Source organism: Desmodus rotundus, chromosome 11 (genome assembly GCF_022682495.2).
Source record: "Desmodus rotundus isolate HL8 chromosome 11, HLdesRot8A.1, whole genome shotgun sequence".
NCBI classification, from domain to species: domain Eukaryota; kingdom Metazoa; phylum Chordata; class Mammalia; order Chiroptera; family Phyllostomidae; genus Desmodus; species Desmodus rotundus.
This window is the reverse complement of record NC_071397.1, coordinates 76,912,833-76,929,641: the sequence shown is the minus strand read 5'-3', so window position 1 is coordinate 76,929,641 and position 16,809 is coordinate 76,912,833. Positions and strand designations below refer to the sequence as shown.

General features: G+C 39.6%; 1 protein-coding gene across 1 annotated transcript in view; it reads right to left on the bottom strand.

Annotated features, from left to right (window-relative positions):
* Positions 1-416: 416 nt before the first annotated feature.
* Positions 417-16,809, bottom strand: part of LAMA2 (laminin subunit alpha 2) — a 514,111-nt gene continuing 497,718 nt past the window's right edge. The window contains exons 59-65 of the mRNA XM_024551868.4: positions 11,261-11,373; positions 10,762-10,951; positions 8,441-8,596; positions 6,718-6,871; positions 4,148-4,278; positions 2,017-2,239; positions 417-782 (exon numbers count right to left, since the gene is read on the bottom strand). Coding sequence (XP_024407636.2) covers positions 625-782; positions 2,017-2,239; positions 4,148-4,278; positions 6,718-6,871; positions 8,441-8,596; positions 10,762-10,951; positions 11,261-11,373 — 1,125 coding nt within the window. The 3' untranslated portion in view covers positions 417-624. The remainder of the gene's footprint in view (positions 783-2,016; positions 2,240-4,147; positions 4,279-6,717; positions 6,872-8,440; positions 8,597-10,761; positions 10,952-11,260; positions 11,374-16,809) is intronic.

Sequence of the window (16,809 nt, the reverse complement as noted above, 5' to 3'; positions counted from 1 at the left end):
TCAAGTAATTAAGCTCTCTGGCCTGAGTCTGATCTATATTTTCTACCTTCAGCATAGAAATGTATTCACTCATATAGCTAGTTAAACTCTCTTTTAATAAACCTGGATCAGAGGAGTGATTTGCTAATGCTTGCACAAACACAGGGAGTATGGGAGCTGATTTCCTTCCAGTCAAATGTGCCAAAGCCACTGTTGTTTTCGGTGGTCTGGACGGAAAGCCAAAGCTGACATACATGGAAAAGGATGATAAAAGTATTAATGGGAGTTAGTGAAAACAAACAAACACAAAACACAACATTGCCTTCACAAATTACATCTGAACTTTTCTTGAGATGACTCTAGGGCATGTTGTAAATTTAACAATTTATGGTCAGTTGCCTTTTATCCTTAAAATCACACAAAACAAGCGATTATTTAGAATGAAATGGGTAGTTTAATATTCATGGACTTGAGAAAGAACTGGAATTACAATTCAGCCTGGGATCTGAATTAGCACCATCTGAATATAGAAATAATTCAATATACATGCACAAATTACTTTTAATAACATACACAGGTAAAATATATTTGTTTTACTTGATATACTTGTTTTGAAGAACCTTCTGGGGGTTAAATTTATTTTTATTATTTAGCTGGGCATGATACAGGTTGAACGCCCCTGAGTTCCAGGGCCTTAGCAAAATTAACTTCCAGGGGCTTGCCCGTGCCTTTGGTGAGCCTCAGGGACCGGATACAACCTCTGAACCGAATGTTGGTTGTCAGGCCAAACTGGTGCAGGTCATCTGAAAAACAAAGCAAGGAGGGCTGAGTTTTGAAAGGAAGCTGTTATATGTAAGAGCATGCTTTTATAGTGATATAAAACTTGAAGACATACATTTTAAGAAATTAAACAAGTAATTGGTTTGGACTTACAATTTTAAAATTTGTAACACTTTCACAGTTATGACTTACAATGATTAAATTTGATTTAATAAAACAAAGCAATTGATCAAATACTGAATCAAGACATGCGCTTTTAGTAGACTTTATTCCTTTCTTACATTATAAATATACATTCCAAGAGTTAAATTGGTTGAAATCTCACACAAAGTCTTCCTCTCATTGAGGAGAGACTCCCTTCTCTCATCAGGCCTACAAGGTGCTAATAGGACATCATTTTATAGACTGTGAATGAAGAGATATGTTATCCCCTGTACACCAGCTTGGGGTTTATCCTTATTAAGCAGAAGTAGGTCTTGTTAAAACCTACTTGTTAAAAGAGAATCAACTTTGGAAAGAGGAGCTCTGAGCTGGTCCTCATTACTCCTGTATCTTTTCCTCAGTCAACCACTGGTGAATATACATTTTGCTTGTTTTGTTAAGCAGAGGAGGTGTACCAAAAATGGGAACAAATGTTTCTCTTGCCAAAATGCTGAAAGACCATTCTAAGAGCCTGTGTTATTACAGTACTTATTAAGAGGCACTTGGCTTCTTTCTCCTCAAGTTGGGTCCTCTTGTTTATAGGCACTTGAGGTAACTCTCTGCGGTTCCCATGCTATTTTTAATGTACTGAAGAGGGATTTCAAATGCAGATTTATTACTTGGGTTTCCTAGTAATATAAATATAAATTCTAAAATAACCTAAGGGGGAAATTAGCTACATTTAACCCAATGATTTCCAGAACTTGAGGAAATAAGTTCCATAACGTTTTATGATTCCTTGGGTATATTAATATTTAAAAACATCAGAAAGAACACCAACTCTGGTCCTGATCACTGTTAAATGCCTCATATCTTTTATAAGCCAAGTATCCTCCCATTGCCCCATGAATGAAAGTTTGGGGGTATCATGAAAAGTAATATGCTCATTTTATATACTGGGAATTTCAGGTAAGGTGTTATTTATGGGAACAGGTTCTAAAGCTAGGAAGCAGGCACATTTAGGCATTCTTGGATAAATTTATAGAAATATAAATGTTTTAAAAATCACGAACAGAATACAGCAAAGAAATTGTTACTGAGTTAGACAATGCTCACCTGGGAAACCTCCAACAAACACAGGGTCATTTGTATCTGCTGATGTAGATGCTGGGTTTGGGCTCTGGGCTTCCACCTGGTTCCCATCTACTGTCAGCTCAAGGCGGTGTTTGATCTTGTTGGCCGTGACTTTGTGCCATTGTCCATCACACAGACGCCCTGGGACCCCAGCATCATAGACAGCAGTGAATCGGCCAGCGCCATTGTCCACATGAAACATAATCTAGAAAGTAGGAAATTGAACAGACGGTTTCATTAGAAGGGTATCATGATGGTTCCAATGATAAAAACTGTCAGGTCTATAGAAAAGACATCAGCTGGAATAGTTTGAAGTGAACATAACTGGGGCATTAAAAAACACTTGACAAAAACTGAAACAAAAATTTAATGACCTGGAGTCACAAATTATGTTCTTTGCTTTTGAGCATTGTTGGGAGCAGTAGGCAAGATGTGTGAGGCTGGTAGTAATTCTGCTTTTAGAAAATGTAAAATATAATGTGAGATTAGCTGACAAAAAAAGGACCTAGTATAAACAGGCAAAATTCTACCATGGATCTTTTAGGGTGTGATCGTTCTTAGTGAACCTTACACAATTTTCTTAAAAGATGTTTCAAGTGATTCATTAATTTGGCTTACAGATTTATTTAAAAGTGTTTTTTTTTTCAATTTGAGCTTTGGTGTTTTAATCATATGTATTTTTTTTCCTTTACGGATTCCATTTTATACTCAGGATTGAGAGTTACATAAATTACTTTTGGGGGGCAGGCTTTATGTCACAGGTGCCAAAGACTCTGAGTCAGAAGGCTGGTTCAATTCTTAACAATGAAGAACTGAGATTGGTAGTTCTTGTCTAAATGAGAAAAATCTGTTTTCAGTAACATGGAACGGACCCTGAAATTTGAGATGACAGAATTCTTTTGAAGCTGATGAAGAAATGAAACATAAGGAAATACTAAAAACAGTCCATAGAGCAACACATTTGACAAGGTAAAAGAAATAGGAATTTTAAAAAGAAGATTAAAAATACAAGTAAATAGGTGAAAGGTTTGTAAACTGTACAGTGATAGAAATATGATTTAAGATTTTACTATATTAGGCAGAGTTTGTCATAACAGGATTTTGCACACAAAAGGAGTGTGGTGAGAAAAGCGCATGCATTGTTACGGGACTTGATACACTCACTGACAAGTTTATAGTAACTGCGATTATAAGCAGGTGATGAAATGAAGCTTATTCCAACAAGATATAAGGCAAGTGTGTTTTGAAAATCCGGCAAAACTATTAAACATTGCTTATTTGTTCCCCTTTCAGCCTCTGTACTCTAGGATCTTTTTGCTTTATTGCTTTTGACGATGGTTTGAAGACGGGGGAGGGAGGGAGGAGGAAAAGGAATGCGTGTTTTAAGTTATGATGCAGTGTTTCTTCTTGGGAGGCAACAATACCCTATGAGTGGAAATATGAACAGGATTGAAGTAGGATTTGTATTTAATAGCCAGAAAAAAAAATCTTGTGAAATTTCTTGCTTTGCCTTCCTCATTTTACCGATAGTATAAAGTATATACAAACAGGTCTGTCCCATTGCAGGTGGCTGTTCATGGGCAGTAAGGAGGTGTTTATATCAGATTATCCATTGTAAGCAAATTTACAAAATATTTTAATTTATACTAATATAATTTATTATAAATTTCCTCTTTTTTTTGAAATGGTATCTGTATGCTTTTTAATAAAAATTGAGAAACCAATATGTCGGCTAGCCACCTATTATTATAAGAGGAAAAGGCTGATTTTAGACAATCCAAGACCTTCTTTTTCTCCCCCACTAAAATCAAGAGTTTCCTAGATTGTGTTCACAAAGAGAATAACTTGGCAATACAGTAAGAGCTTGAGATCTAAACCTATTCAGTCCATTATTAGTTAACCCATTTGGTTTACTGTAGTATTAGCACATTTAAAGTTTACACTGGCCCACAGAATAAGTGTGTTGAAATCACTCATAATTGAGATAATCCAGAAGAATGAAAAGAAACAATTTAGCTTTCTCCCAACAAAGAATCAGGCTTCAGAATAAAGCTCTACATCTGAACAAAAATATCATGAAGAAATCAGCAGTATTTAGACACCTGACACTTACCTTTTCATCGATCATTTCAATACCCATTCCATCCATTTTTTGGCTGCTGATTCCCAGGAGAACTCCTGTGGTTCTAGTTGTTCGGAATTCAAATTCTACAAGAAGGTCCAACCCCACTTTGAAGCCATCAACTGTAAAATAAAGGTGTAAAAGAAAATTGTGGATTGTTAAATGAAATTTGTATAATGGACCAGTTTTACTCGATTCCAATTCAGATGTTAGCCAATTAGATAACTGTAAATTCCAGACTCTTATGTGACTTATACTTCTACTATTATAGTATATGACACACTTTATAGTTATTGCTTATTTTCATGGCTGTCTTCCCTCCTAGAATGTAAGTTTTATGAGGGCAATGACTTTTGTCCATATTGCTCACCATTGTTTTCCTGTGCCCCCCAAAATATCTCGCACCTAGTGGAGGTTAAATATATGTATTTGTTGAATGACTGGATAAAGAACACACACTGAGAATGACTCAAGGAATCTCACATCCAGGTATGATGATGTTAGGAGTCTTGCTGTAGGGCATTTAAGTGATTAGTCAGTAAAATTTTACTGGGCTACTCCAAATGGTGCTTCAATGACCTGAAAGAGCTCAGTAATAAGGAAAGGAATCGCAAGTACAATTTTGAAGAAGATTCTGGGACAAAAATAGACTTTTCTATTTCATCCAGTTAAGTCTTTTCTCTGTAATTTTCCATATTTGATTCAGTGGTTTATTCGATCTTTTAGCAAGTATTTAAAATATGCCTCTTAGAAACAAAGTGATTCATTATGACCAGACTAGACCCTACCAACTGCATGGAGTATTAGGGAAGAACTCATGGAAGGTTTCTCCATGTCTTCTATTTATTCGTTTATTCATAAAAAAATGCTATGTGTAAACACAGCTGAAGGGTGGAACCTGTGATGTGAAAGACTTTTATTCCTGAGAACCTTGATGAGTTTGGATGGGCAAAGGTGGGTTTAGAGTGGATTTTAAGAGCAAAGGTAGGAAAAGCTGAGTGTTCTGCAAGACAAAATAGGAAGACTTTGCTTCTGTTCCTGAAAGGGAGCATTGAGGAGAAGAGAGGAACAACCTGAGGCCATTCAGCGGAGGACAGAGGGAGTAAGGAGGCCATCGAAACCCCCATGGTTGGGTGGCTGGGAAGCTTTTAGAAACAATGATGTCAAAGGGTTAAACTGAAGTTGCACATTTTCCAGGGACATAACCTCCTCTGACCACCCAGGTCTCATAAAGATTGTGTTACACTGTGAGTGGCAGGGATGGTAGGATTTGTTGGGAACTGGGGAAGGGGCTAATTTTCTGGCCCAGTTTGATCCAGAACCAAAGAGCCCAGGCAGGATGGCAAAGTCAATGACTGCAGAAACTGAAGTTTACCGTCAGATCTGACTGAGAGAGTGCTAGCCACCTGTGAATTTGTAGAAATCTTGCAGAAGGCTTTGGACTTCCATAGCATGTGGGATTTGGGCTTCATCTGAACACCCAATATTTCAATATTTAACACATCCTGTGCTTTTCTGTCGTCTGCTTCTGCATAGCTCAAGTTTCCACCTATGCTCTGTGTTGGAAGGCCCTGCTCTTCTCTGACGACTTCGGCATGTGAATATTCAAATCATCTTTTAAGTTCTCACTCAAGTATCAGTTTCTCTGTAAAACCTTCCTGATTTCCCAACCAAAATTAATCTTTCCTTTAAATATGCACAGAACCTTCTTGCATGTCCTTTATAGTTTTTATACACTTTACTTGCTCTTTTTTGTGATTTATAAGCATGCAGAATCTCATCCACTGATAGCATATTCTTGAAGAAAGAAGCATCTTATTTACTTCTGTTGGCCACAACGACTTCTGCATAGTTTGTGCCCAGGAATGTTTTTCCAATGAACAAATGCATACGTCTGTGGTAACCACTGGACTGAAATAATCTATCTTAATATATGTTGTCATATTTTTTGCTTCTATAAAATTTATTTTGTATTTTTCTTTCTAAATTGTGCCTTTACTCACAGTGATTCAGACCTGCACTGGAAATGTTCATTGGAAAGGGAGAGATACTTAAGGAAAGTGAGGGAAAGGGGTCAGTTATCACCATTAACAAGCCATGGGCACTAGCATGTGCGCACTATGTGTGTGAGGGGCCAAGAAACAGAGCCTTGCAAGGAGCTGAAGAAAGAAATAAAAAATGTTATGTTATAAAAAAAGTATGTTATCTCATCTCCATAGAGGTAGACAGGAAAAAGTTAAAAGTAGATAAATTATATGGTAGAAACATATGAACCTTCTTGCAGAATTACATTTATTTTGCTGTTATTGATCTCCAGGGAAGAAGTTGAAATAAACTTTCCAAATAGCCTTTTGCTTTATTTCTTCTATTAGTTCTTATCAGAATCAGATACATTAATCTTTAAGAGGCAATTTTTTTTTAATACTTCTGCATGTTTTTATTTCTGGCTTAAGTAAAGGATACTAGTTTAGGACCCCAGGGACTTTTATGCTTCTGCACAAGTAAGAAGTTAGTATTGTACCTCATTAACATGCAACAGGAAGTAAATGAAAGCACCTCACCTGTTTTGGCAAAACCCGTTCCATCAAAATATGTTCCTTTCTGAGCATTTGCAAAACATGTCCCAACATGGAAGCTGGAGGTTGGCTGTTCAAGATCAGCAGGGGCCTCTGCCATCTGGAGATTCCTGATGCAGCCATCAACGCTGTAGGTCACCTTTCAGGTCAGAAGAAACAAAACCAGGGTTTTGCCTCTATGTGGAATGCAATCATTTGTGACGAGCTCTAGGCATATAATTATCAGCCATTTGTCTTAAAGCAGACTGCCTGGATCCGCACTACCACCTCAGGCTTCACAGCATGAGCGCAGAAAATCCTGCGTTGTGCTTCCTGACTGGGATGTGTCCAGCCTGGACACGATAGTGCTGATATTCGGAATACTGCACAGGGCTATGGGCTCATATGGGTATCATAACTTTTAATTGGCCTATATTTCTTTAATAGTTTTTTAATCTTACTCTATACACATTTGGTCATACTCTATGTTCAAATTCCGTTTGAAAAGATAATTAGGTTTGGCTCAGTGTTTCTTCCTTATGAAAAGCTAATGAAAGCAGCAACCCTTTTCCTAAGAAAGCCCATGCACATACACATAAAACTTGGAAGTCTGCAACAACACACCCAGAGTTGGGGGACTAGGGAAATAAATCAATCATACTCTGCTCCATTATATTTTATCTGGGTTTAGGAATGCAATTTAATCACTGTTGCATCCCTAAAACCAGATGAAATATACAATATAAATCTCACTGCAGAGGCTTGCATTTTGATAGGCTTGGGTGGCGTATCCAACTCTATGAAAGGAAGGCAATACTGATCATCCATAAGAGGAGCCAAGTACTGAGAATTACAGCTACGATGAACAACTGTCTTTGATGAAGAACAGCTCTACATCATCACGTGTTCTGATTTGAGTATGGAAATGTATCACACTTGTGTGTGGTGTGTTCTCTAAAACCACGAATCCCCTGTGCTTCTTAAAACAGGGATGGAAGGGGAAGGGTTGTCAAGGAACATGTCTAAAGGACCCATGGACAAAGACAATGGTGGGGGGGAGGACTGAATGTGGGAGGTGGGAGTAGATAGGGCAGAGGGAGAGTAATGTGGGGGGAAATGGGAACAACTATAATTGAACAGCAATAAAAAAAAGTAATGCTTTCCAAAGCAAGCCAGGATACACATTCTGACAAAAATTATTTTGTTGTACAAAATCTGAGCCTTTAAATTTGGAATCCAGTACTGAATAACTGTAACCTCAATCCTGCATCTCTCAATATTTACTAAATCTCTATTTCTAAAACCATGCTTTCAGTACTATATCATCTCTCTTGTCCCGTGCTTTCCATATGCTTGGTGCTCTTTGAGGCATGTTAAATATATTACCTCATTTAATCTTTACAGCAACCTTGTTTGTTTGGTATGCCTATTATTCTATTTTTAAAAAGAGGGAACTTTGTCAAAGAAAGATTAGTTAAATTGTTTAAGATCACATAGCTAATCAATAGTTTAGCGGGTATTCCAACCGAGGGAGTCTGACTCTAGGATCTACTCTCTGCTCTGTGATGCTGCCTCTCCTAGTCAAATGTGTCTACAAGACTTTCTGTCACCTCTCAGATTATTTCCTATCTAATTATAAGTGGTTATTGTCCAATGTGACCTAACAATTCAAAATACACACATGACTCAGACAGATTATTTAGGCCACAGAAACAAACTAGGCACTTACTGGACCGATTCTTCGGGTAGTGTAGTTGATGGGTAGCCCACCAACGTACAACATTCCCACAACATCCAGGATATCAGCTTTCTTGGGACTGACGGTTCTGTTGGAGGCATCATCTACATAAAGAATTCCTTCTTGCTTAATTCGAGTAATCTTAATCTACAAAAAGAAGAGGTACCATTAATGCTGATCATAGATAAGTTTCAAATACACATAGGATAAGATGTAAGAACTTTACAGATATTCCTTAAGAAAAGCGAACTAACTTACTGAGTGCCTAGTATGTGCTAAACCCATAATATAAGTGAAATTAAACCTATTTTTACAGAAGATCTGAAACTCTGTTTTTTGGGGTTTTTTTCCTCCCATTACTGCCACCTCTGAAAGAGTACAGAAATCTTCCTAGGTGAGTTTTAGATTGAAGACTCTTCTACAGGTTACCAAATACGCATGTTGTAAGGAACCGGGGAGATTGAGGGCCCTGTCGTGATTACGTGAGCTGCAAAATTCATGTCTGTTTTTAAACATGTATTAGTCTGATCGAGCAAATTCTGGTCTCCCCAGCACAATTTCAGATATGGTACGTCCCTCTGCCTCACAGCCCTTCTCCTGCAGGACTGATGGAAGGCAGCCCATCCAGGCTGCACTGCTCTTTCGGCAGCGGCTGATTAGTACCGAGTCAGGAGGGAGAAGGAAAGCTGACTGATGCTGATATTGCAGCAGTGGAGTGAAATTATCTTCTGGGACAGAGTGAGAAAAGCGGGGTGAAAACTGGCTTGAGCATAAAACCTTGAGTCTGAATTTAGAAAAAGGAGCTTGGAACCCTGTGAAATGCTGGAATACAATGATGGCTTAAACATGAATCTACAACACGATGAGAAGAATCCCAGTTTAAGACCTTGTTTTATACTTATTCTGGTTTGGGAAGTAATTTTTAAAAACAACTTTCAAAAATGAAATCCCCTCTTAATGTGGCTCTTTATTGAATTTAAACTTGCTTAATCCCAAATTGTGGCCCAAGAACATCTTTTTCTCAAGTGTCACATTTATTATTCCAGGGTGTCCAACCCACAGCCCGCGGGCAGCATGTGGCTCAGGATGGCCGTGAATGTGGCCCATCACAAACCTGTGAATTTATTTAAAACATTATGCGAGTTTTTTGTGATTACGTGCCCCAATGTATTTAATGTATGGCCCAAGACAACTCTTCTTCTTCCAGTGTGGCCTAGAGATGCCAAAAGGTTGGACACCCCTGCAACAATGAGAATAAACCTTAATGAGAGCGCCTTTATAAAGATCAATATTTGCAAGTCATAAGCTCCCAAACAAATAGTGATGATTCTGTTTTTTATTTCCAAGGTAACAAATTGGTCGACACTGCATTTTTATTATATATTTTAGGTTCTTTGGATTTTCACATGATATGCCAATCACATACGTGTTAAATGAGCACTTAACAAGTCCAAGTATGTTAATATATAAATTACAACATCTAATAACATTATACTCTAAAAATTAAAATTTTATTGGTCTACCTAGGGAAGCTTTACTTAACAGGCTATCACAGGTGTAGAAACCAACTCTGAGTCTTCGTTTTAATTAGGCAGTATATTATCTACTTGTAGTCATGCCAAAGAGCAGAGTAGCTGGCAAATGGGCCTTTTGTGCCCACAACAGTACCAGCTTCTGGGTGTAAGGCCAACGTTTTAAAAGTCGTTCCAAGTGACTGTCAGTGGATATGATACTCTAGAGCCCTTTAAACTTGATACAAGAGATTCCCAGACTGTTGGTTTTTATAGACCAGCATGGGGTGCGATAGGAGGGAAGTCTGGAGGCCCACTTTAGTATTGCTAGCGTCTAAGTTTGTCAAATATAATTTCATAAAAGAGGCCATTTTGCTACCTTACAAGTAGAAAAATACTATCTCAATAAGTATTATTCTTTTAAATTGATTTCGTCGAGCTTTGTGCTTAACATGCTTCATTTTCCATGTTTCCCACTTCCAGGAGTGCGAGTGTCTTCAACGACCTGGCCCACATTTGCAGACAGGTGGTTGGGAAGCACAGCTGTACAGCAATGACGGCATCCCGTGGTACCATGGTGAGGCATGCTAAGGGGCCAAATACAAACCTACCCAGCTCTGATCACATTTCCAAGGCTGGCAGTTGTATACAGCACTTGCTTTATTTTTAGCCCCGGCCACGTTCCAGGAGCACCAGGTTAGAGTCTGCACTGGCAAAATAGTACTGGCACCGGGCGAGTCCCGAAGGCTGCCACCAAGTACCCGCCTGGCAGGGCACCACCAACTTCCTGAGGACCATTACCTTGTGCCACTGGCCATCATTGATTTTGATGGGGATCATGGTGTTGGTGTCACCACTTCCTAAGTCGTAACTGAAGTAGGGAAATCCGTTTCTCAGCTGAACCGTAGCAAAGTCGGCATGATTGATCCGAGCCATGTAGAAAAGCAAGCCTGATTCGGCTTCGGTTCGTACTTCAAATTCAATTGTGAGGCTGTGAAATAAAAACATGCAAAGTAAAACAGAATGATAGCATTCTTATTCTAAGAGAGGGTGACATCCAATCTTGGGTGAATTTCCATACAGGACAGTTAAATCTTTCCCGAGACGAGGACTTTCCAGGTCTGCTGATTTCCTAAACAGAGCTTCTCAGGCTCAGACCAAAAATCATATTCCTTACTGTACTCAGTGAATTTTTAAAATGCTCTCCTCATTTATTAATAAATGCAGTTGATTGAATGAATGCAAATAGCCAGCACTTCCATTTATTGGTTCTTGTCTCGTATCTCAGAATAGTACATACCGGTTTTTCACTTTGGTGTCATCAAATGCAATCGCAATGTGACTGTTTTTTGAGAGCCCAAACTGCTTGCTCCCTATCAAAAGAGCTGGTTCTGATTCTGCAGCACAAGGACCCTGTAAAATACCAAGGACAGAAAGAGGGGACATTATGGACTCTGTGCTTTAAACACGCGATGCTGCTAATTGTTTCTTATGTTTTAATGTTCCCACATAATCTTTTTGACTTCCTTAAGAATAAAACCAGTCCCTTATCCCTTTCTGTATTCTACTACATAGCAGGTACTTATTATTAAATGGTTGGTGAATGTGAATCAGTTTTTTTATATTGTACCCTTGAATTGCCAAGTAAAAATTCATTGATTTATTCATGTTTTCATTATCCTCTAAAGGAAAATGTTGTTCATATTTCTGAGAAAACTGGAATTCCCCTTTCAATTATGAAGAGTTTTATTCTTAGAAGATTGAACAGGAAAAATGACAAGCTAGGCACTGGGTTGTAGGAGTAGAAAAATGTGTTCCCTTTTGCCCTCCCCATATCTATCTCCTACTATATTACTCTTTTTCCTGAAAATTATCGGTCTACTAGAAGGTTTCCATGAATTTAGACTTTCAAGATGGTGTATCTAAACTTGCAAGTCAGCCCATTCAGGTCCTTAAGCAGTTGCTAGGCAACCTGGCACTTTTAAAAAATGTAACTCACCATACACCATTTCAACTGCCACTGTTCAAAAATCAACTTCCTAGGGCGGTTATGAGGGAGAGCTTGGTGCAGGACCAGCTTCAGAGGCACGGCACCCGTGCCGTAACTGGGTTTCAGGCTCTGCTGTCACTAATTTGAAATTCTTAGTCATTTTTGAACAAGAGGCCCTGCACCTTCATTTTGCTCTGGTCTCTGCAAATTATAACAGCCATTCTCGGCGAGATGGACCATATTTGGCTACTGTAACCCTCAGCTCAATAGCTAATCAAGGCTCCTCAAATTACCATGCCACGCCACAATTCCTTTCTCTGTTCTCTATTTTCACAAAATAGCTCAGTGCACAAGCTGCTTAGGAAGTCTTTTAGAACACGCGGTACATGAGAAAATAAATAACCTGCACACTTTAAACAACACATCTGTTTTTAAGATCTGCACTTAATGGCTCTGGATGGGCCACTGCCCCAGTGAACGCTGACTCAGCATAGGCTCTCAAACAGCCCAAGGCAGGCTTTTGATGCAGAATGTTCTTTCCAAACAGTGTGCCTCCGAGATGACTCATCGGCACACAGGAAATTTTTACTTGATGAGGAAAAGCCTGGCTCCCTTTTCTCTTGAGCTTAGTCAAATGGAGCACTCTGCCCCAGCAGGTGAAAGGCTTTAAGTGTTTTGAAAGGCTATAAAATTGGTCTTCATGGAAGTAGTATTTCCCTTCTGGCTTTCCAGGAGATGGTCAGTTAACAAAGGGCAGGCTGTTGCTGAAATTTACACAGATATGCAAAAACCCAGTGGGTAGAACAGCAGTGTGCTATTTATTCACACGGCTGAATGGCCTCTCTTGGAATCAACAGGTGGCACCTTTCTTATTACACTGCCTGCAAAATGAGCCCAAAGAGCAAGCCTTTGGTAGCTTAATGTTTTCAGCCTTCAATGATGCTATTAATAGAATTGGAATCATTTCTCATCCTCACGCGATATTTTCTGTGCAGAGGACCATCGCGACAAACATAAGCAGCCAGCCTGCAGTCCTCTTCAGAAATCTCTAAGAGAATCCTTCCTGTGATGAGTTCATCGAGGTAGAATCTGGCTAAAAGATCTCTAAACCCTCAGCTCTGAAAATGGAGAATGGAAAAGGTCAATGGGCACTGAGGAATTAAGGACAATAATGTGCAGCTTAGAAGAAACCCACTGGCATTTCCATATTTTTATAACCACTGTGGTCATTCATCGAGTTATTACAAATAAATAAAATAACTTTTGTATTCTAATTTTTTTAATGATCCAAGTGACAATTGTGAAGATTAGGTATTGGGAGCAGTGATTCACCACGGAGAGCTTTTGTCTTTACGTGTTACATTGTGGCCCAGATACCCTGACAACCTGGACAGGCAGACTGGACAGGTCTGTCCAACACTGGCCCTGCGCCGAGCAGAAAGAGGTTCTTTGTCAATACGATCACATTCTCTAGATTAAAAAAAAAAAAGGCCCTGCTTGGTTTTGTACGGGTTTTTTAAGAAAGCATTACATGACACACCCACTTGAAACTTGGGAAGAAGAGCACCTCTTGGAGGGGGTCCTGCTTCCCTTTTGCAACAGGCAGCTCTTGAGAAGCAGACAGAAGCAGTAGCTAATAAAACAGTGTTCTCAGATTGGCCAGTGTTGTAGCAGAGAGAGATAACAAATGGGTCACTCTATTAGGTAACCTCAGAGTATCAAGCTGTTACGCTAAATTCATTAATTGTTAAGGACATCCCAATTGATGTTTACTCTCATTAATTTGCAATGGGATGGGTATATGGGTACTGCTTTAATAAAACTTTATTACCTTCCTTTATAAAACTGGCAGTTGGAAGAGGGCTGAGAAGGGCCAGTGTAAAGGTAAGGGGGTTTGTGTTAATCTACTCTAAAATTTAAATGAGAAGGCAGTTCTCCAGCCTCTAACCTGGTAATGTTTTTCGCGTGAGTCAACATCTCTGCTCCGGCGTGGTGAGGGGAGATGGGCCTGGATGCCGCTGCTGGGGCTCCGTGTCACTTTCCCCGGGGTGAATCTGACACCAGGGACGGCATGTTCCCAGCGGTCTGCCTGCTGCCTGCTCCTCCTCCCGCAGGCCCCTCAGAGGGCGGAGCTGCTCACCCTGCCTCTCAACAGTCTTTTTTCCCTCTAACATTTTTAAAGGGGAACTTGAGAGATGGAACAGACAGTGCCCTGTGGTTTCCACCACCATAAAACGATCTCGTCACTAAGGACGTTTTCAACCCTGCTTCCTGCAGAAATCTAAGCTAAGGAAGAGGGGCAGGAGGAAGGGTCTTCTGATTTGAAGGACCCTTCAAAGAATGGCTGTTGCAAGATCAATTTTCCTTCTCCAAGCCAATGTGAGCTAGAGAGGAGGCATCATCTTTAGGGATGTGATACTCCACCTGTGTTATTTTGGAAACACTGTTCTCTGAAATGTGTTAAAACAACAATAATAGTTAAAAAAAAAAAAATCCCTCTTAGTAGAGGCTCATCAATCTCAACACGTTACAATCCTGCCACCTTGTGGGGATTATTTGAAGTACTACAAGGACAGAGGAGGAAAATGTGGTGTGAAAGGACATGATCTGCTAGCTTCCCGTTTGTCTCTGCTTGGCAGGTGACAAGTTGTGGACAGACAGGACTGGGGTGGGCGTCTAATGTGGCGGCGCCCCTGTTGGGGGGAGCAGTGGCGTGGTCAGAGAGGGTTCTGAGGAAGCAAGGCTTTCCAGCCACGTTCAGGAAGGAGAAAGTGCAGCCGATTAGCAACAGAGAGAGAACGTTTTCACCCTCACACTGTCACTCATTTAATTTCAGGTCAGCACAAAGCAGTGGTGATTTCCAACTGCTGGTTGTTGGCTGACATTTGGAAATGAGTTACTGGCTTCAGGATAGCATACGACTGGCGAGTAAGCCTTCCTTGGATTTAGATTGGTCCTGAACAGAGATTTAAATTGCATTTATCACAACTGGCACCTTTGTTCTTGAAAGCACCAAATGACAGATGATCATAAAAATTGCACCGTTTTCTTTTTTCATGAGTCAATAACCCCTGTAACAAATGTGGGTGGAAATCACACCTGAGAAGTTGGGTGTTTGTGGATCTTCTTCATAGATGAAAACTAAGTGGAAGACACTTTTTGCAACAGTGGCTTTAATGTTCTGAGACATAAAATCTCCACTCAAACTGTTTATTGAGGAACTGAATATGTTAACTCCCTGCACAGGAGTTCTTTTGTTACATGTGGGGCATTTGCAGTGAGATTTATACACTAATGCCTGAATAGAGATTGTCTGCAGTATGGAAAATGTGTGTTTCCCCTTTAAACACATATCAGTATCCAATCGATTTATCCTTTGGTCTGGACTATACTTAGCTTTAAAATTTGTAGCATTAAAGCTGCCTGAGAAATAGCTTTTTTTTGCCTGTTTTTTTTTCCTTCTGTGCTCACTTTTTTCCTCCAATTCCCAAGAACCCTTAACGGCACAGGGACCCTTCACAGCTACTGACATTGCTCTTCTTAGTGCTCACATTTTAAACTTGGAGGTTCTGAGTTGAACGTTTTAATAAAATTCAAGTGTAAAAAAATGTAGTCAGCTTGTCTTATGCAAAACCATGCAGGCCACACTGGTTATAAAGATGATCAACACCACAGATACTTGCAGAGAACGTGTCACATTTTGACAAATTTCGGTAACACTGTAAGCCCAGGCTCTTATTTACTCCCACTCCTCACCATTCTCCATGGGAAACATCCACAAATACAATATGTGCAAATGTTTTATTCATCTCTAAGCAGGCTAAAGATTAAGAGAGCAATATGAAGAGAAGATGCTACCACACTACCAAATGAGATAGTGTGCTTACAATGCTCTCTGACCTATGATGTTCTGATACGTATTAATAGTAGGATTGACATAACCCATTTCACAAGGTGGGGATCTCTCAGGATACTCTGAGACTGCCCGAGAGCACAGTGACTGTCCCCTTGCTGTGAGTTGCCGGTGGGAGGGGTGCGATGGTGAAAAGGAAATAAAAGAACAGAGATGAGGAAATAGCTCCTGTCAACGGTGCTCCAAGCAGGGGACTCATACCCAGGCAGTTTCCATCTCAGGAGTTACCTTGTAAGTCTTAACTCTTAAATAAATTCTTTTTTGTAATATAAGATTTTATTTATTTATTTTTAGAGAGAGGGAAGCAAGAATGAGAGAGAAGGAAACACCAATGTGGGGTTGCCTCTGGTGCGCCCCTGACTAGGGACCAGGTCTGCAACCCAGGCATGTGCCCTGCCTGGGAATCGAACCAGCGACCCTTTGGTTCAGAGGCCAGCACTCAATCCACTGAGCCATACCAGCCAGGGCTCTTAAATAAATTCTTAAATCTAAATTCTGACTTAAAAATGTTTTCCTTATTTATATATGTTATAAGTATGTCATTATTTTATATTGTTTCAATGGAAATATTTTAAAACAGAACAGAGTGGTGACATATTAAAATTTGCATTTGATAGACCTTATTTCACACTTGAGGGCACCACTAGCCATTTTGTTTGGAAAGAGTTTAATGGTGTCCCCTTTCCGTCTTGAGAGCTAGTGGGTTGTGTTTGCAGCTCACACTCAGCACTAACCTTGACTGACCTCCACACATATTTGCATGCTGTGTGGTTTATGCTAATATTTCTTTTTCAAATCTCTGTCTTTTAGCCTCTCTCTGTCTCTCTGTCTCTCTCTTTCTTTCCCTCTCTCTGGGTAGTAAGATGGTATCTTACTCACCTTTGCATTTAGTCAGCTCTTAATAAATATTTGCTACAAATGAATGGTCAAACCTTTAACATATAAA